Consider the following 22,090-nt stretch of genomic DNA (forward strand, 5'->3'; position numbering starts at 1 on the left):
CTGGTCCTTTAGAATAAGCTATAAAAAAATATCTACTAATTATTTTCCTTAAGTGGAGAACAGTGATATGTGGACATGAAAGAAACAATTGAGCACAGTTGACCTTTCAAGGTACCTCTTAGTTTCTTCTATTGGTTTGGTGTCATACTGTGATTTATTTCTTTTATAAAGCAGTGCTTACTACTAGAGAAGCTTCTAGTTTTTCCCCATAATGAGTGAGCAGTCTAGTTTACAGTGGAAGAAAACTAATGGTCTGAACCTGGACTTTTATCACTGGCTGGAGCTGTTAAATACTAAAAGGGAGAAGAGATTAATTATTTCATCAGTTTCTCTATGTTTTCAATAAAACCTGCATTCACAAGTGACTGCTAAACAACAGCTATTTCTTATGTAGCATAGAAGCATTTCTGACCATTCCCAAATTACTTGACTACATTAGCTCAATAAATATTTGCTAGCAGTTTTATGAAATATCTGTGATATGAAGGATTTACACAGCTGGGTGATAAAAAATATGGAAGCAAATTCAAGCGTCGAATGATTGGTTGAAATTGCCCAGAATGTTGTCAGCAGCATTATAGGCATATGCTGTAAAAATTCTGGTTTTGTTTTCTTTCTTATGGCACAGTTTATGAAGTAGATTATTGTTATTTCAGAGAGTTTTTATTCGTAATGCAGCAATGAAAGGAGATGTGTTTGCTTTCTATTGCTTATTTTTAAATACAGGATGTTTTTTTAGTTTACTGTGCATTGTCTATGATTGCACAAACCCAGGGTAATGTAATGACAATATTATATCCTTGGCTGATAGTTCAGATCAGTTTCTGCTGAATGTAGAACAGGCTTTCAGCTCTGTTGTTTTGTTCATTGACAGTCATCCAGACTGTGAAATGTTCTCCATATTTGTTGCTAAAAATGTTTTGCTGAGAGAGGAGGGTAAGGAGTAAATGTATGAATATTTAATTGTTCTTTGTCTAGTCTTTCAGAGAGTTAAATACAAGCAAGCGCATTACTAAAACCTACTAACAAATGCATTTCTCCCCTACCCAACCTCCTCTGACCTATTTACATACTTTATTTAAGAAATCAAGTCTAAAAAATATTTTCTGCGCCTTACTTGTCATAAATTATACATTTGCAAGCCTCTTTTGAATTGTTGTTTTGATTTGATTTATCACTAATTAAAAGCCCTCAGACTTCTAAGCATTTAGGTAAACAAAGTGAAAATCTTCTGCAGTGAGTTACAGTCTGGGATTTTCCATACAGATTATGGCATTGACAGTATCAACATATGGTGCCTGATTTTTAAATCCAGCCTCCATTCTTGCTCCCACATTTGATGTAGGCACAAATGGTAGCTAGCTAACTACCAGGTCAATAGCTCAGTGTTATCATTTGCACCCACAATAAATGATGAGGTTATTAAAGCAACATTTCTCACGAGTGGAAAGGTGGCTCTGCCAAATATTGACATGAAAAACAATTGCAAAATGTTTCCGACTCTCCACACTGTAGCCCCATCTGTACTGTTGTGTGTCTCTGCCTTGATGGTACAAAATGTCTAAACTGTGCAACTTCAGAAAGAAAGAAAAATTACAACTAAATACATTTTTGCAACTTCTACAAATTACCCAAAATCCTTTTTTCTATAAAATGATGTTATGATTTGAACATCCAGTTTCTTGTGACATTCCAGGATAAAGCATCTTTGCAATAGGACACAGCATCTGCTTCTATCCTGAGGCATCTGGGGATACTGACCTTAAAACTGAGACATTTTTTTGTGAGATGAAAAGCTTTTATTATGTGTAAGTTATAATTATATAAACATGCACACTGGGGGGAAAAAACTTCTCCTTTATATATTGTACTAGGGTTTTGTACATGCCTTCACTCAATTATTGTTCATGCATTTTAGAACCGGCATCTGAAAAGAGTTAAGCAGGTGAGGAACTTTACTTACATGAGTAATACCTGGAATTGGGTTGCTCACATGCATAAAATTACTCATGTGCTTCAAACTTTTCAGAAGCAAGGCCTAAGTCTGCAGTTTTGTATGCATATTTGTATGTGCAGTTAAGAAAATCTGGCCTGGTATATTTTAGAGAAAACACATATCACAATCTTTAACTGTCAACTGTTTTTTCCTGAGATACGATAGTAGATAACTTAGGCTTTATATGTTTAATTTTTTTAAAGACGATTCCTAATAATATTTCATTCATCGTTACTTATGATTGATCTTTTTTATGTTTATTTTCAGTTTCTCCACTTTAGTACAAAACTGGCTTAGTGGATTGATTATTTTCCCAGCAATTGTTTTTCCCGTGATTATTATAGATGCTCTCATTTATATTCTTATTGAAAATTATAATCACCCTTTTCAAAAGGCACATATGGAAGATTTTCCCAGTAGAATATGTTATAAAATGGCATCTGTTAATTGTTTGTCTTAAGTGGGCCACAATACAACACTGATATGCAGACACAAATGAAACAGTTGAGAGCAGCTGACCTTTACCAGGTACCTCTGAATTCCTTTTATTGGTTTGATGTCACTCTGTTATTAATTTTTTTTATTTCTTGCTATGGAGGCCTCCATTTTCTTTTTAATAATGAAACATAACAGTTTGTACTAGAGGAGGTAGACTGAGTTTTGATTTTCTCTGTGATTTGAGCTGTTAAATAAACACCACAGGAGTGTAATAGTGTTGACCTCTGAAAAGTTTCCTTTTTCCTTTATAAAGGATTCTTCTCAGCAAGAAACACTATGTTATAATGAAGATTTTTATAGTTTCCCTGCAGGGTATGACAAAGCTCGCTCTGAAGAGACTATCACTTTTTCTGTAGTTATTGTTGTAATAATGCAATTTTACAAAAGTTTTTCATAAGGATGTGTTTTCTCTTCCATTATCATGCCTTAATTCTACCTAAATAATCATTTTAATCATTGCCCACTCTAACTTGTAACTGGTTAGGTTTTGGGGGAGAAAAATTTGTTTAAAATTATATTTCACTGACTGATTTCTGAAATTACCAATGATTTTGTGTAGGGAGTGGGGTTGTTTTGAGATTAGACAAAAGATAGCAAAGCTAACAATCTTCAAAGATCTAAGGGTACCAAGGGACTATTTCTGTTGGATTATCAAGACTAGTTCCTTGATTGGTTGGCAAAAACCATTGTAATTGCTTTTCAGGCAAAATTGCACCGTCTCGGACAGTGGCAGATTAGCCACTGGCCCGATGGGGCCTCTGCCCAACTGGGGGGTCCCCAGAAAAAATCCGCTGCCGCCAGTGGATGCTGAGAACCCCGACGCCGGTCTATGGTAGCAGCCCCTGATCCCGGCAGCAGCCGTGGGACGGTGGAAGCCCGCCCAGCAGCCCCCATTCCCAGCAGAAGCTGCAGTCTGGCAGGGGAAGCCCCCACACTCAACTCACTCTCTGGCAGAAGCGCCAGGCAGGTGGGGCAGGAGACGCCCCAGCGCCCTGACCCTGGTCCCCCGCAGAAGCGCACGGAGTAGCAGGATAAGCCCCAGCACCCATACTCCCACTGCAGCCCTGGGACTGGAGGAGCTCTCACTCCCTGCTGTGGCCCCTGGGGCCATGGTGGGGGGATAGAGCTTCTCCAGTCTTGCGGTTGCATTGGGGGGGGAGCAGAAAGGAGCAAAAGGGGTTGCGGGGCTACAGTGGGGGGGGGAAATGGGGGTACCCTGGGTGGAACAAGGGTGGGCCCCAGGGAAAGGGCAGAAAGGGGTGGGGCTGTGGGGGCAGGGCCGCAGGCAGAAGGGGTAGGGAGGGGACCCCCCACACTTGCTCTGGCCCAGGGCCCCACGAAACCTTAATCTGCCTCTTGTCTGGGCTACCAAAAAGACTTTTCTATATTTACAATCCCCTCAGAAAGATAAACCAGATTCCCTGCCATAAGATCACCTTTCTTCTTACCCTTTTGTCTAATAAATGGGCTCTCTCTCATTAAGTAAAAAGACTTTGATGCAGCCACTTACTAGTATATTCCAGTTTCCAGACCATGTGAGAATTCAGGTTATTTGACAGGGTACTCTTTCAGGCTGAGGGAAGAAGTGTCATTTCATAAGACATGTCTAAAAATGGTTGAGAGGTCAGAAGACACCGATGAAGAAGTTTACAAGAGCAGCCCATATTCAAATAATTCCAACTACTTTTCAAATCTGATGCCCACAAAATTCCCAATGTTATGGCAGGGAGAAGAAAAAAGATTGAATTTACAAAGATTCCCCGTTTATACTTGATGCAAATAAGGGGAACAGAGGGAAAGATTTCCCAAAGTGTGAGACTTGCCCCTGGAGGGTGCTTGGAAGATGTATAAATTAAGATGGACAGGTCTTTACCACCAGTGCATGGCGAGGCTGATGGGCATTATTGGTTTCTTTTACTTGAAGTACTCAGTTTTCCAAAGTTAGGAAATGTAGCTTGAGCCACATTTCTACTCCCTTGATTCCAGGCCAGCTGATGACTGAAATGAACCCGAGCATAACTTAAAGCATGTGAAGGACTGCTGTATGTTAGCCCTGCTGCAGTGATTCCACATGGACCACTATGCCAGCTAAGGTTCAAGTAGAGCTTCGTGCACCATTCCACCCTTTCCCTCAGCTATGGCACACCCCTGCAGTGCTCCTGAGAGGGAATCTTCAGCAGCCCCCATAGGACAGCGTTCTGGTTGCTAATGCCAGGAATATATTTCATTATTCCATTTACTTATACTCAGGGCTTAAATTCTCAGAAATTATTCCCAAAGCCTCCCACCCCCTTCAGCTCTGGGCTTCACTGTGGGGTGCCGGAGCTCATGGCTTCTGCCCTCCAGGGCGCGCCAGGGCTCCTGCGGATTTGAAAATATTAACCAGAGCTCTTTCCAGACAGCTGCGGATGAATTTAAGCCCTGCTTATATTCCAGTTTTTACTCATCTTGAACTCATCTCCTTACTTTTGTTGTACCAGTTTAGTCAGTTTTCAGTTCAAATGTGCATCTGCACAAATATACCTTGAATTATCTGAATGTACAGAGGTGAAAGCTGAAAAGTGCAGCTGCTGTGAGATTTTGAAAGCTCTCTCCGATCGTTTCAGAGGAAATAGTGAGAATGAATGCATTTCATTGCAAATTGCTGAAGCAGGGATTTTAAAATGTTCAGTGGTCTTCATTCTATAATAGATGCACTGGGGATGAATGCATTACTGACTCAGGACTATCATTTACACCTCTCACATGCACATTTTCTTCACCTGTTTACTTAATGTGTACCTATGGTTTGTTTCCTGTAGCCTTGTATCTTAGTTACCATACGTGAGCTTTTTAAAATTTTCCTTTACCTTTTATAATACAGTTGTGTGCTATTATAACTGACTGATAGCTTTCCCCTTCTATTTTTAAAAATGTTAAGTATTAATGCGGAACAGAGAAAAATAGCATATATGCACCTTATAAATAGTTATTGTTGCCGTGTTGGTATAAATTTGATACTGCAGCACAAGCTAAATGAAAGAGAAAAGTTATACAACTATTTTCAATGGGCCAGTCTCATTAGTCTTTATGTTAGGTTTTGGGGCTTCAATTGTATGACTGTGCCGAGCATCCTCAATTGCTACCGACTTCTTCAGTACTTTGTTTAGCTGTCAACTATTTTCAAACATCTCTGAAATGTCTTGCAGAAAGCACTTAATGGCTTGAAGAATTTGTGTCATATTTACATAATACATACCTACAAGAAAAAGATCTGATCAAAAATGCAGATGCCACAAAGCTAGGAGGAGTTGGAGGATAGAGCTAAAATTCAGAGGGATCTTGAAAAACTGGAGAACTGGGCTATACACAACAAAATGAAATTCAACAAAGACAAATGTAAAGTGCTACATTTAGGGCAGAAAAACAAAATGCAACAAATAGAAAATTGGGGACAACTGGCTTGGCAGCAGCATTGCTGAGAAGGATCTGGGAGTTGTAGTGGATCACAAACTCAACATGAATCAGCAATGCAATGCTGTTGCAAAAAAAGCAAATGCAAATTTAGGTTGCATTAACGGAGGCATAGCATGCAAGTCATAGGAGGGGATAGTACTGCTTTACTCAGCACTGCTTAGGCCTTAGCTGCAGTACTGTGTCCAATTTTGGGTTACCAGTGTATAGAAAGGATGTAGAGAAACTGGAAAGGATCAAGAGGAGAGTGACAAAGATGATCAAAGGGATGGAATGCAAGTCATATGAGCAAAGGCTGAAGGAACTGCTGAGTATGCTTAGTTTGGAAAAGAGCAGATGGTGGGGGGGCATGATAGCGGTCTTCAAATACTCAAAAGGATGCCATAAAAAAGATGGAGAAAAGTTGTTCTCTCTTGCCACAGAGAGCAGGACAAGAAGCAATGGGTTCAAACTACATCATAATAGATTTAGATTAAACCTCAGGAAAAACTTCAGAAAAATAAGAACAGTGGGACAATGGAACAGACTGCCTAGGGCAGTCTCATAGACTCATAGACTTTAAGGTCAGAAGGGACCAATATGGTCATCTAGTCTGACCTCCCGCATGATGCAGGCCACAAAAGCTGACCCACCCACAACAGAATATTCCAGCCTGCGACCCCTGCCCTATGCTGCGGAGGAAGGCGAAAAACCTCCAGGGCCTCTGCCAATCTACCCTGGAGGAAAATTCCTTCCCGACCCCAAATATGGCGATCAGTAGAACCCCGAGCATACAGGCAAGATTCTACAGCCGGACCCTCATTTTACCCGCGATGGCACGTTAATGCCTAATTGACTAAAATCACGTTATCCCATCAAACCATTCCCTCCATAAACTTATCAAGCCTAATCTTGAAGCCAGAGAGGTCTTTCGCCCCCACCGTTTCCCTCGGAAGGCTGTTCCAAAATTTCACCCCTCTGACGGTCAGAAACCTTCGTCTAATTTCAAGCCTAAACTTCCCCATGGCCAGTTTATATCCATTCGTTCTCGTGTCCACATTACTACTGAGCTGAAATAATTCCTCTCCCTCCTTGGTATTAATCCCTTTGATATATTTAAAGAGAGCAATCATATCCCCCCTCAGCCTTCTTTTGGTTAGGCTAAACAAACCGAGCTCCTCGAGTCTCCTTTCATAGGAAAGGTTTTCCATTCCTCGGATCATCCTAGTGGCCCTTCTCTGTACCCGTTCCAGTTTGAGTTCATCCTTTTTAAACATAGGAGACCAGAACTGCACACAGTACTCCAAATGAGGTCTCACCAGCGCCTTGTATAACGGAAGCAGCACCTCCCTGTCCCTACTAGAAATACCTCGCCTAACGCATCCCAAGATCGCATTAGCTTTTTTCACAGCCACGTCACATTGACGACTCATAGTCATCCTGCGATCAACCAGGACTCCGAGGTCCTTCTCCTCCTCCGTCACTTCCAACCTATGCGTCCCTAACTTATAACTAAAATTCTTGTTAGTCATCCCTAAATGCATCACCTTACACTTCTCACTATTAAATCTCATCCTATTATTGTTACTCCAATTTACAAGGTCATCCAAGTCTCCCTGCAGAATATCCCGATCCTTCTCCGAATTGGCAATACCTCCCAACTGTGTGTCATCCGCAAACTTTATCAGCCCACTCCTACATTCGGTTCCGAGGTCAGTAATGAATAGATTAAATAAAATCGGACCCAAAACCGAACCTTGAGGAACCCCACTGGTGACCTCCCTCCAACCCGACAGTTCACCTTTCAGTACTACCCGCTGCAGTCTCCCCTTTAACCAGTTCTTTATCCACCTCTGGATTTTCATATCGATCCCCATCTTTTCTAATTTAACCAATAATTCCTCGTGCGGCACAGTATCAAACGCTTTACTAAAATCGAGGTAAATTAGATCCACCGCATTTCCTTTATCTAGAAGGTCTGTTACTTTCTCAAAGAAGGAGATCAAGTTGGTTTGGCACGATCTGCCTTTCGTAAACCCATGTTGTAATTTGTCCCAATTGCCATTCACCTCAAGGTCCTCAACTACTTTCTCCTTCAAAATTTTTTCCAAGACCTTGCATACTACAGAAGTTAAACTAACAGGCCTGTAGTTACCCGGGTTACTTTTTTTCCCCTTCTTGAAAATAGGAACCACATTAGCTATTTTCCAGACCATCGGTACCACCCCCGAGTTTACAGATTTATTAAAAATTATCGCCAAGGGGCTTGCAATTTCTCGCGCCAGCTCCTTCAATATTCTAGGATGAAGATCATCCGGTCCGCCCGATTTAGTCCCATTTAGCTGGTCAAGTTTGGCTTCCACCTCTGATACTGTAATGTCAATCGCCCCTCCTTTATTCCCCTCTGTCCCGCTCCCTCTATTCCTAAGCCCTACATTAGCCTTATTAAAGACCGACGCAAAATATTCATTTAGATATTGTGCCATGCCTAGATTATCCTTAATCTCCACTCCATCTACATGCTTCAGCGGTCCCACTTCCTCTTTCTTTGTTTTCTTCCTATTTATATGGCTATAAAACCTCTTACTATTGGATTTAATTCCCCTCGCGAGGTCCAACTCTACACGGCTTTTGGCCTTTCTCACCGCATCCCTGCATGCTCTGACCTCGATAAGGTAGGTTTCCTTGCCGATCTCTCCCCTCTTCCATTCTTTGTACGCTTTCTGTTTTTTCTTAATCGCCCCTTTGAGACGCCCGCTCATCCAGCTAGGTCTAATTCTCCTGCCTACTAACCGTTTCCCCTTTCTCGGGATACAGGCCTCGGACAGCTCGTGCAACTTCAGCTTGAAATAATCCCAGGCCTCATCTGCCTTTAGCTCTCTAAGTATGTTAGCCCAATCCACTTCCCTAAGTAGTTGCCTTAATTTATTAAAGTTGGCCTTTTTGAAATCGTAAACCTTAGTCACAGTTTTATTTCTGTTAATCCTTCCATTTAGTTTAAACCGAATTAGCTCATGGTCACTCGAGCCAAGGTTGTCCCCTACAACCATTTCCTCAACGAGGTCCTCACTACTCACCAGCACCAAATCTAAAATGGCATCCCCCCTCGTCGGTTCAGCTACTACTTGATGAAGGAATTCATCTGCTAGCACGTCTAGGAACATCTAAGCCCTATTATTGTTACTAGCATTTGTTCCCCAATCTATGTCTGGGAAGTTAAAGTCCCCCATGATTACACAGCTCTTATTAGTTTTTACTTCCTTGAAAACATTGAATAGTTCTCTGTCCGCATCCAGGCTAGATCCCTGCGGTCTATAGCACACCCCAAGCAGTATCTCAGGGGAGGCTCTAGTAGTTCTTTTACCCAGTGTAACAATTGCCCATACAGACTCCGTCTTATCCATTCCATCACTTATTATTTCTTTACATTTTAGCTCATTATTGACATACAATGCCACACCCCCACCTTTACCTTTTTTTCCGGTCATTCCTAAACAGCACATACCCTTCCATACCTGTACTCCAGTCATGACTACTGTTCCACCACATTTCGGTTATTCCTATGATATCAGGTTTCATTTCTTGGACCAGGAGCTCCAATTCCTCCATTTTGTTACCTAGGCTTCTCGCATTGGTGTATAAACATCTTACCGTATGCTGTCTATCCTTTCTGCCATTAGTTATGCACTTTGGTACGGACCCCGTAGTGTCCATCCGCCCCCTCCTTCTTATGTCCAATTCCCTACCCCTACCTATATCTGTGCTTATCTCTTTGCCCTCTTTTTCAGTGTTGGAATCTGGCGTGGAGATTAACTGGACATCTCCCAACCGTCTCCCCCAAGTTCCTAGTTTAAAGCCCTTTTGATGAGATGAGCCAGCCTCCCTCCCAGAAGTCTATTTCCTTCCCTACTCAGGTGAAGTCCATCCCGCGAGAACAGCTGTCTGTCCCCGAAAGCCTCATGGAATCTCCTTCACAGGAGGTTTTCAAAAGGAGGTTGGACAGCCACCTGTCTTGGATGGTTTAGAAACAACAAACCCTGCATCTTGGCACGGGGTTAGACTAGACGACCATTGTGGTCCCTTCTAACCCTATGGTTCTACAATGCAACCTACTCAAATAGTACCGAAAGCCATTTTTAATGCAAAACCTGTTTTACATACCCGTGTCTTTCAGGTTAGCATCATGTTTCCTTGTATGAATTAATTGTATATATGCTGTGTGTAGCCTGTTGGATGGTTTAGGTTAAGAAATAAGTAGAAATTAGGTTTGGGGCCTAAGTTAGCCTAATTGTCCAGGAGTATAGAAAATTGAAGTTGCTAATATAAGAAAGTCTGAGATAAGTTGGAGTCAGTAAAGTGGGAAAATTAAAGTTAGCGAAGACATGACCCAAGATTATGTTGCTGTTATATTTTGATTATAACTGGTTTGAGCAAGGTTTTTAATGAGTGTTTTTGAAGATTGTGAATGTTTGATTAAAATACTGTCTATATTGATAGCCTGGGAAGGACATTAGTGCAGATGTTTATTTAAATAAAGTGTAATGTAAAGAACGAATAAGGAAGGGGTGGAAATATAATTATGGTAAGGTGCAGTTTAATGTTAATTAGTTTTATAATAGATTAGAAAAGGAGTAGCCTTGGTAAATTGCAGAAGAGTTCTAATTAACATCAGAAGGGTACGGTTAGGTTCCACAATTATAAGGCTGTACTTCATTCTATTGTTCGTGGACTGATCATCCTTTAATACACTATTTCATCTTTGAGTGTAAGTATAATTGTAGTGTAAGAAATAATTGTATGCCTATTTGCTAAAGTAATCATTTTTTTCTTTTGACTAAAGTTTAATTGTATCATTCAAAGTATCATCTAGCAGTCCTCTACTAAATAAATTTTCTGTAACCGACCTAGAGTCTTGAACCTAAAAACTAAGTTGGTTTGTTTGCACCCTTATATTTATATTGAGATTAATTGGGAACATTTCAACATAAGGAGGTTGCAAAAGGTTACATATGGCGTGCCCACAAAGCCTGGGACTGAATATATTTCCTTTACTAGACGTTGGGTGAGCCATCCTATAATTCTGAAAAATAACAGAACGATTAGTACTTATCGATTACCCTTTGGGTGTAGCCATCAGCAACGTTTCTCTTATAATAGCCGTATCCCTCCTGAAGAACTGAGTACATTTCAGGTCCTGAACAACTATAGCAAAAGCCTGCTCTTCTCTTGGATGGACCTCAACAAGGAAGATAAATATCCACAAGGAGCAGGGCCGGCTCTGGCTTTTTTGCCGCCCCAAGCAAAAAAAAAACAAAAAAAAACCTGCGGCGCGGCCGGAGCGGCAAAGCAGGAAAAAAAAAAAGCTAGGGTGCAGGGGGACTCCCTGCGCTGCAGACGTGCTCCGGCTAGCAGGGGGGAGGGAGAGGGAGCGGGGGAAGAGAGAGAAGGGGGGCGGCCAGGGCTTCAGCGGGGTGATCGCCACGCGGCCCCGACCGTTGCGCCGCCTGCCAGGAGGGCTCTGCGCCGCTCCGGTCGGCGGGGAGGGAAGGACGCGGGCTGTCCTGCCGGGCTTGCTACAGACCTGGCACCGGCTGGGGCAGACAGAGCGCGCAGCCCGCTCCCAGTAGGGCGCTCCCCTTCTCCGTGCCACCGCCCCCTACAGGGCGGCCGGATCGGCGGGGGGGGGGGGGGGGGAAGCGGCCGTGCCGTCCTAGGATTGGGCGGAATACCGCCCCGTAGAATCTGCCGCCCCAAGCACGAGCTTGCTCGGCTGGTGCCTGGAGCTGGCCCTGACAAGGAGCATATCCAAACTTTTAAAAATTGGGTGATGACAGTCAGGCTCCTAAATCCACGATTGGGAACCAAAATAAAAGTGGACTGATTTTCAGAGGTGGCAAGCACTTCTAGCTCCCACTAAAATCAGTAGGATTTGTGGAAGCTCGGAATGTTTAGGGGGATGTGGTGTGCATGGACTTCGGACTCTATTATTAAATAGCAACTACTGAACATTTTGGCGTGCGTTGTTTTCATAAAATCTAATGACATTACCAATATTCATTACAATAATTCAACATGGAACTCCCTCAGAAGCTATAAGGTCTCTTTTAGAAGTCAATAATTTAGCAAATTTAGTCTCTTTTTCTGAGAGATGTCTGCTATTACATCACATTCACAGTTATTGTTTCCACAGAAAATGTAGTTCAGCCCTTTGGAATGTAAGTATTATTTTATACTAGCATACAGTCAAGAGCAGTGATTGTAATATTTTGCTATGCGTGAAATATATATGAGAGCAATAGTATTGTTAATCTGAAAGTGAGTTTGTGAATGAGGGTTTGAATGTGTTGGTAGGATAGGGTATCACAATGATAGCAGGGTTAATGTTGGAGATGGGGACTCTGATGGGTGAGTGTTGCCTTTATTTACTATTTTGCTTTGCTCACAATATTCTGATTTTTTTCAACTTTCACATGCTCTCTATTGCTGCCTTCCATTTTGCAGATTTTCCCTTATTCAAAATGGCCACCCATTACTTTTAAAAGGGCTGAAATAAGGCAAATTGGCAACTATGTTAACAGTGTCTACATGTGAAAGTGAGGCTGCCCCTGGCACTTTTCTACACAAACATTTAGTTTGCAACAAGCTGGAGTGTGAATTATCTTGCTATATAGTAACTGTTCACATGGACCCTGCTGATGTGTATTAACAATTTATTAATGCACTTTGATTGGTCTCATTTCAAAGAGGACTCAATTAAAGTTCATTAACAAACTGTTAATGCACATCAGCAGGGTCTATGTGAATTGTTACTCCATGACAGGCTATTGCAAAGTAGACTCACACCCCAACATGCCATGAACTAATTGTTTGTGTAGACAAGCCCCTACTAAAGGTGGCCACCATCACTCATTGTTTTCCATGGGATTGAAGCCAAGCTACCATCAAGGAAAATGGCTGCAGTTCTATGGTTAGGGAGCCTTATAGAAAAGTGTGAGGAGACAGGAGAAGATAAGAAGCAGAAGAGAGACCGAGAAGGGGTAGAACTTAGAAGGAGATGCGGAGATAGGCGGGAGGAAACTGGGAAGGGGAGCTGTATGGAGATGTGGGAGCAAAGCGGACTCAGAGTGATGCTGAGGATTGTGGAGCAGGAGTATGCAGAGGGGGAGTTGGAGAAGACTGAAGGGAAGACAGGGATATGGGGCTGCACTGAAAACTGAGAAGGAGAGAAGTATGGTGTGCAAGAGGGAGGCTGACGAGTTCAGGGACTACGAGGATGAAGAGAAATGGGGGCACAGTGTGGACAGTGATAAAGAAGCCAAAGGAGAGGAATGAGAATGAGCTCTCTCACCCCAGGGGTAGGAAAGAATAGGTGAAGCCCCTCTCTGAGCAGCCAGTTGGGAAGCCTGCATTTTTGCTACATTTAGCGTTGAATTTAGAACTGGAAATTATCACAGGGTGGCCGCTTCCTCCTACAGACTCAAAAAGCAGAAGGCAAAATTTTAACACAATAAATGTGTTGTTTTTTAAATAATGATTTCTAAGTTCATCTTGTGATTGGACGGGGAAAGTCTAACTCTTGATGGTTTAATGCTTGGGTTGGCTGTACACTTGAGAAGCCTTAATTCTAAATTAATGATTTTCTTTTGTGAGGAAATTGATGTAAAAATATAATGAGTTACCACAGTGGAAGTAAAATATTATTCCTTAATTTTGTTAATGCCTGATGTCATTTATTTTTTTTTATTTTACTTTGTAGACCTGCCACCCCCTCCAGTGCCACCTCCTGCTATTAAATCTCCTACCGCCCAGTCCAAGTCACAGCTGGAGGTGCGGCCTGTCATGTTGCCAAAACTCGCCTCTATAGAACCGAGAACAGACAGGTCCACGGAAAGAAAAGGAGCAAGCTACAAAGGGAGGGAAGGGGCAGATGGCAGACAGCATTCTGATGTGCGGACAAATTCGGGAGAGCGCAGAGAATTGCAGGAACAGCAAAATGATGGGAAACTGCGAGGAAACAAAGCACCAAAGCGAGAAGGCACACCAGCAAAAACTCATCTTCTCCAAGGTGATTTTGGCATGCATTGAGTTTAATTAAATATATACCGTAGCTAAGCAGGAGGATCTGGTCCACAGATCTCCCGATCAAATTCACAGCAGGTTTGAGAAGCTAGGCCTGGTCTACACTATATAGGTGCTGGAACTGGGGGTGCTGCCACACCCCCTGACTTGAAGTGGTTTCCATCATATGCAGGGTTTACAGTTTGGTTTAATGGCTCTCAGCACCCCCACTATACAAATTGTTCTAGCACCCATGCTACACTACGGGGTTAGGTTGACGTAACTTGCCTTGCATCTAACTATCTGTGGAAGTGTCTTCATTTAAATGTGGCTCCTGCTGACATAAGTGCCTCTCTATGCCAATGTTGTAACACCACTTCCCTGCATGGCACAGAGTCATGGTTGACATAATTAGGTTTATGCAGTATCAGTGTAGACATTCTGTTGCTTACGTTGACTGTTACTGGCTATCAGGAGCCATCCTACAATGCCCCACACTGACAGTACGATCAGTACAAGTGCTCCTGGTGAGGATGTGCACTGGAGACACAAGGAGCTACGCGTGCATACACAAGCAATTTAATAAGTGTGGTGGCTGAATATAGATGCAAAAAACCCTTCACTTTTCTCGGTGATTACTGTGGTTAATGTTGGAGGGTGGAAGGCCCTGGTTACTGGGCCACCATCTCTCCGTCTGGAGTGGGGAACCAGGTGCTTCCAAAATGTACGTGAAAAAGTCAGTAAAGCGAAAACAAAACAAAACACACATACCCCCCCCCAAAAAACCCAACCTTTCCCCTCCCTCTCTCCCCCCCCAAATAATGACTTTTGTAAAACTTGGGAAACTTTTGATAAAAATAAATAAAACTGAAAATGAAAGGCCTTAAATTATACTGCATTACAAAATGAAAACAGATTGCATTGCTGTGCATCAAGTAGGCAATATTGTGAACTCAATCTTGTGAAAATAATACATGCCTTTCACTAGGTAATGCATACCTTACATATTGCAGCCACACCTGGAGAGACATTCTTGGAGTGCCTTATGGACATTTGTCACTTGTATGATCTCCTCCTGCCTCTGCCCCAGGTTATTAAGGGAGTTCAGTGAGGCTCAGGTAACCCAGATATTTAGCAATAGTACTGGTGAATTGAAGGTTGACTCATTTTTACCTCACATTTATAAAGGAAAAAGGTGCAACCCAGATTTCAAAGACCACTTAGTCTTGCTTCAGTCCCCTTTAAAAAGTAGAACACTATAATGAAGATTAGACCAATAGAATGGGTTAGAGATGCACAGGTTACAAATAGTAACCATAGTGATGTTACAAAAAATGGATCATGCTAGACCAACCTAATCTCTTATTTTATGGAGGTCAGTAAGGCTATCAACAAAGGGAGTTCATATGACAGTATCTGTCTTGCCCTCAGTAAAGCTTTGGGCAAAGTATCAAGCAAATGCTTGATTTTTTCTTAGACTAGCTAGCCTGGATACAAAACAGGGGGATAGAAATTGGACAGTCAATTGGTTAAATGGGCCCATAAGCAAGAGGTCACTGTAAGTGGCAGTGGGTCACAATAAAGAGAAGTCGTTAGAGGGTTACTTCAGGGGTTGGTTCTGGGGCTGTTGCTTTTCCATTTATGTATTAATGGCTTAGAGCAGGTGGCAAAATTTGCTGATGACAGTAAAATTGGAAACAATGTTAATATTTAAGGGGCATCTCACCTTCAGAAACAGTTAAAAACGTTAGGGCAGATGTCTGTGTGTTGATGTATAGATATGCACTTGAGCTCTAAAATCATGAGGCAGCCTACGTGTGACTGGGTAACGAAATGAAATTTACTGACAATAAAAGGAATGGAAGCATTCAAGTTTGCAGTATCTATTACTGATTCTAATTATTATTTACTTAATAAAAATACTTAGCTCTGGTATACTGCTTTTCATCCATATATCTCAAAGCAAAACCAAAAATGAGGGATAAGGAATTTTAAGGCCAAAGTTTTCCAAAGTGTCAGCTGATTTGGGGTGTGTCTGTTTTTCTGTGCCCAACTTGAAACCAACCCAGAGGACCTGATTTTCAGAGGTGCTTAGCAGCTGCACATCCTGTTGACTGTAGTGTAAGCCTACTGCACTGGTTCTCAAAGTTTTTACTAAGGCAACCCACTCTCTGCGTTTTTCTTTTTTTGCAAGCCACCATTACACAGATGTACCCTCCACCCCAGCAGAGGGGAAGGGAGGACACAGTGTGTGAGCAGAAGAGGTTGGAGAGAGAGTCTGCCCCACAATCACCCAACAGCAGAGGCTCCTGTCCCATGGGGCTGGGATCAACTCCCTGCTCCAGGCGTTGTGACCTAGTGCCTGGGGTCACAGGCTTGTGGTGAAACCCTGTGCACCCGGTTACAATGCCCAGAGCGGGGAGCTAGGCCCAGTCCTGCAGGGTGAGTGCAAGGCAGTCCCACTGTCCAACTCTCGTAGCCTCCCATCCTCATCAGGCCAGGAGAAGTGTATGTTTGCCTGGGCCAGGGCCCAGTGATGGGTTAATCTGACCCTGGGCATGGTGACTCCTCTAGCGCCTTTCCGCAATCCACTGGTGGGACAGAACACACCATTTGGGAAACAATGGTCTAGTGGATATGGAGACAGGAGACCTGAAGTGCATTACTGAGTCTGCTACTGTTTGTAAGATCCTGGCCAAGTGACATAGGCCCAGATTTACAGAAGTTTCCACTAAATTTGAGTGCCTACATTTTTGAATGTTCAGCTTGAGATATGCTGGGCCTGATTTTCAGAGGTGCTGAGCATCCACAACTCCAGTAGAGGTCAAGGATGAATTGTCCCCTCCACCTCCAAGGTCATACCTGACAAATATACTGCAAAGGTTTTCTTTATTTCTCCATTTTCTGCTGGAATATAGAGCAGGGATCATAAGTTTCATGTCATAAGTGGACATGAATCATGGATCACTCTTTCAGTTGCTTCTTTCTCTTCATTTCCATATTTCTAACCTCACTATTACCTTTTCTTCAATAACATTTTTTACTCTGTTATGGAAACAATTGTGAAGCAGTTCATACTGCTATCAGCCATCACTCTAAAACTCTGGGTGGCCATTTGAAAATTGCACACATCAAGTATGTATGCAGACTTTGCAGATGCACATTATATCAAAGCATATAAATGTATATAACAATATATATATTTCATTACACAGAGGACATCTTACCATATTGTAGGCCTACGTTTCCAACATCAAATAATCCAAGAGATCCCAGTTCCTCCAGCTCTATGTCATCAAGAGGATCGGGAGGTAGACAAAGGGCAGATCAAACCAATATAGGCCGAAGAAATGCTGCAGAAATGCAAATACTGGGAGCATATGAACAAGGAGAAGAAGAAGAATTAGAGGTAACTGCAATGGCACTAATAGCAATGCATAGGATAGACCCTTGTCACTGGCAAATGATTTGCGGACCTAGATAGATAGCAAGGGGAAAGCACATTTCAAAAGTGGAAATATTTAACCTAGGAAAATTATTTTAGTTATTTTAATTGTTCATTAAACATAAGCACATAAGAATGGCCATACTGGTCAGACCAATGGTCCATCTAGCCCAATATCCTGTCTTCTGCCAATGCCAGATGCTTCAGAGGGAATGAACAGAACAGGGCAATCATCAAGTGATCCATCCCGTCTTGTCAAGTCGCAGCATCTGGCAGTAAGAGACTCAGGGACACCCGGATCATGGGGTTGCCTCCCTGACTATCTTGACTAATAGCCATTGATGGACCTATCCTCCATGAACTTATCTAGTTCTTTTTTTAAACCCATTTATAGTTATGGCCTTCACAACATCCCTTGGCAATGAGTTCCACAGACTGGCTGTGTGTTGTGTGAAGAAGTACTTCTTTTTGTTTGTTTTAAATGTGCTGCCTATTCATTTCATTGGATGACCCCTGGTTCTTATGTTATGTGAAGGGGTAAATAGCACTTAGTTTCTTCACACCATTCATGATTGTATAGACCTCTATCATGCTCCCCCTTTGTTGTCTCTTTTCAAAGCTGAACAGTCCCAGTCTTTTTAATCTCTCTTCATTTGGAAGCTGTTCCATACCCTTAATCATTTTTGTTGCTCTTCTCTATACATTGTTGTTATTCCCAGACAAAAGCTATGTTAAAATAGAGATATGGTTGAGAATACATATAAGGATGTTGTGATTATTCACAAAACCAAGCATTATAAGCACAGGAAATTCAAAATAAAGGTTAAATTTAAAATAATACAAACATGTTCAGATATAGAAATACAGAGTTAGGGCACCCAAAACAACCTTAACTCTACCCTCTCATGACATATCTTAGAGTCTGTTGTGCTAGATTAGACTAAATAGATATTTAAAGATATTTTGTTGTCATCCTCTAGTGTCAACCAAATTCAGCCTTTGTCTTAAAATTCATGCACAATAGCATGGTTATATGTTATTTGTGAATAAAAATCTCTAAGGCTAGAATGAAAATACTTTAAACAATAAAAGCAAGCTAACTCCTAGCCAATTATTTTGATTTCTTACAGGAAACCGAAAGCTGAAGAGGATGAGAGATGTACTGTAACAGGCTTTGAAATCTAATCAGAAAAATATCACTTAAGATGCCTCGAGTCTGATGATGTTTGACGCCAGAAATAATGTTCAGTGCAATCAGAGTGTACAAACTTCCATTTTTATTCATGCCATCAGAACGCTAGTCTTTTTTACTATTTCTTTTTAACCCCTTTTCATTATGAACAGCCCCTGACTATTGCATAACGCTAAGTGTATCACCTTCTTTCTGCCCAGAAGGCAGGTAACCTGCTCTTCCTGGTGTGGATGCCAGCTGGCACTTCAGGATTTGGACAGAAGAGGGTGCCAAAACCTGGGATTCCTAGTTTTCACCCTGCAGGCGGCACCAAGCCAATTGATACAGCACTGAGTCAGTTGATGATCTTCCATGTAATATAGCATTGATTAAAAATGCTAAGTTGCATAAAGTGAAATTTATGCAAAGGGTTCTTCTAATGTAGTGGCTTTACTATAGCCTGCAGTTAGTGCAAGTTCCCTGCATTTTCAAAATGGACTGTTCCTTTTATTTCCTGCCAGTTTCTCAATTACCCTTTGCAGCAGCAAAAGAATTACTTTTTAAAATGCAACTAGAAGCAATTTGGGGAGGGGTGGCTCATATTGTAAATATATACTCATTTTAAAGCCCCTGTGGTACTTTAATTTGTCTTCCCCATTTTCATCATTCAAGTACATTCTTATTGAAAATGTCCTTTGGGATAGGCAGGAGCCAAGCCAGTAGGAACTCTGGTGGTCTAGTCATGGCATGAATAAGTCTATTAGAAACTTGTTCTAATTTTCAACTTAAATGATACATAAAAATAAGCAAGGAAAATAATGGACATTTTTAATAATAATTGGATAAGGACATCGTTATTGTGACTGGCCCAAATCTCAGACCTCTACTTGTAGTATCAATTCACCTTAAAGAAGTGCCACTTAAAGACGTTTTGTTTGATCTTGGGGTTTGTTTTGTTTTGTTTTGTAATGCACTGCTTTTTTTTTTTTTTTTTTTTTGGTTTTAAAAGCACAATCACTAAACCTTATTTGTAAACCATTGTAACTATTAACCTTTTTTGTCTTATTGAAAAATGTTAAAAAGCATTTGTTTGGGACTTGTTTTCATCTTTTTGTTAATGCTTTATGTTTGTATTTGGAATATTTGAATGATGACAGATGTTAAAGTAACATACCTACACGTGGGCCATAAACAGAACACTTCTCACTTTTCCTGGACTTGTGGAACATTCTCAAGTTTACTGTGGCCTATCTCAACATTGGATTTTTCATAAAAGCTGAAATAGAGGCATTAGTTGTGTTGAATTTTGCCAAATGATGTCCTCTCTCTGTAGATTTTATTATCTTTTCTGTAATTATATGATTTCTTTGTCATTGGTGCTAATGGAAAATTGTGTGTTTGTTTATGGACAGCTATCAGGACTAGCCCCAATGGAAAAAAAAAAAAAAAAAAGAGTGTTTTGGTGTTTACTGAGGACTGAAATTTTTCATTTAGCTAATTTTTTAAAAAATGGTTACATAGAAAGGATGTGCAGTACTAAGGGAACAATCCATGTGATTAATGTTTTCATTATGCTCATGTAAGAAACCTCATATTTTAGCCATAATTTTGCATACTGAGGATCCAATAATCAGAAAAGTAATTTTTGTCACATTATTTATTAAAAATGTTCTCAAATACAGCATCTTATCTTGTAAGGTTTCTTGTTTTACTCAAAACTCATTTTTAGAGTCTGATTATGATATGATTTATATCAATATACTTGATTATTCCACTGAAGGCAACAGGATCAGGCCCTTAGACTTTTGCATAATAACTTCTGATAATCATAAAGACAGAAATACTGGGTGCTTCGTGAATATTTTAGCAGCTCTAATGGGGTAAACCATCACATCTCTGAAAGCATGCTAACTTCCAAAATGAGCTGAAGACAGAAGTCCAGTCCCTAACCCATGCACATATAACACTGTAGACCAGAGAGGTGACACATTTGTTGGGGGAGAAAATGGGTGTAAGAGATTCCAAATTCAATGCTAGGGAATTTCTTTGCTAATCTACTTCCCAGCCTTGCCAAGGAATTTGTTTGCTGGAATTCATTCACTTGTTAGGGACTGCACATAGTATAGGGGTGTCTGAGTGCATACTGCTACCCCCTTCACTCTGAGGGTATGTCTACATTTGAGCTGGGAGGTGTGGTTTCCAACTCGTGTAGACATACATGCACTAGCTCTGCTTAAATTAGTGCACTAAAAATAGTATCCAGGGTAGCACAGGCAGTGGCTCAAGCTAGCTGCCCAAGTGCATAGCCAGGGGTCCAGACGGGTATGTACTCAGGCAGCTAGCCTTAGCTGCTCCCTGTGCCACCCCGGCCACACTACCATTGTTAGCATGCTGGCTTGAGCAGTGCTAGCACAGGGAATTACACCTCCCAGCTCAAATGTAGACATACCCTGAGTCATCCCTGTGCTGTTGTGATGTCTACAAAATCCTGTCTGTGGATCATAGTTGGACAGTAATTGAGCTGTGACCATCCTTTTTCCTCGTCTTTCCTTTTTCTGCTCCTTTACTCTGATTACCCCATTCTTGCCATTCCTCACCCTGCCTCCTCTACCTCAATTTAAAAATATGAAAAATCAAAACCAAAAAAACCTGTAACTAATTAAAGGTATGCCAATTCTCCACCGTATCCATTGTCTCGTATGGTATCTCCCTGTCTCTTAAAATCCCCCCCCCCCAAAAAAAATTTATCCAAGTGGAATAAAGAATCATATTCTCTACACACAACACCATCACAATCCTGCTAGCTTGAAGTCAACCACCAGCTGAAGTTCTGGCCCCAAATGTGTAAGTGAGGTAGGAAAACTTTCCCCATTTAATTATTTTGGTTAGCAATAGCTAAACTAGTTTAGCCATTGTCCATAAAAAATGTCATTTGTTGTTTTATATGGTCACATCTAGAAGCAATATAATGGTATGGTAAGATTTTTTGATAAGTTTAAAGGCAAAAACAATGTAAATGCAAAGATTTCTTCTGTCTGCACTGCTTTTCCAATACCATTATGGGCTTCAGTAACATTAAAATGCACAAAACAGTGAAGTGAAGAGATGTATATTGCAATCTGAGTTTCAAAAATGGTTACTGCTGTTGATCCATGTTGAAAGATATTTGATCTCATCTTTCAGAATTCATATATACTAAAACAAGGTCACCCTTGCATTGCTAACATAAATTAACAATTGTTCATTGGCTGGGAAGACAGCATAGCAGGAAAAAAAACACTCTTCAAAGGTTTTGAAATATTTCCTTGTGTTCCAAATTAATTCCCAATAAGAAGAAATAGTGCATAAATGTCAGAAAAAAATCCTTAATGATAGTATTTAGAGTGAATGCCTTATATATAGAAGTTTGACTAACCCTAAGATGTTTTCTATGAAATTCTGTAATGAGAATAAAATGTCAAATTATCAGATAAAAATAATATTCCAATGG

The 22,090-nt window shown here is 41.2% G+C and overlaps 1 protein-coding gene across 1 annotated transcript in view; it reads left to right on the forward strand.

Annotated features, from left to right (window-relative positions):
- Positions 1–18,169, forward strand: part of ROBO1 (roundabout guidance receptor 1) — a gene marked incomplete at its 5' end in the record, with an annotated part of 534,368 nt that extends 516,199 nt beyond the window's left edge. Inside the window, 3 exons of the mRNA XM_065420893.1 lie at positions 13,683–13,991; positions 17,200–17,393; positions 18,149–18,169. Coding sequence (XP_065276965.1) covers positions 13,683–13,991; positions 17,200–17,393; positions 18,149–18,169 — 524 coding nt within the window. The remainder of the gene's footprint in view (positions 1–13,682; positions 13,992–17,199; positions 17,394–18,148) is intronic.
- Between the last annotated feature and the right edge of the window lie 3,921 nt (positions 18,170–22,090).

This window comes from Emys orbicularis, chromosome 1 (assembly GCF_028017835.1).
Source record: "Emys orbicularis isolate rEmyOrb1 chromosome 1, rEmyOrb1.hap1, whole genome shotgun sequence".
Classification (NCBI taxonomy): domain Eukaryota; kingdom Metazoa; phylum Chordata; order Testudines; family Emydidae; genus Emys; species Emys orbicularis.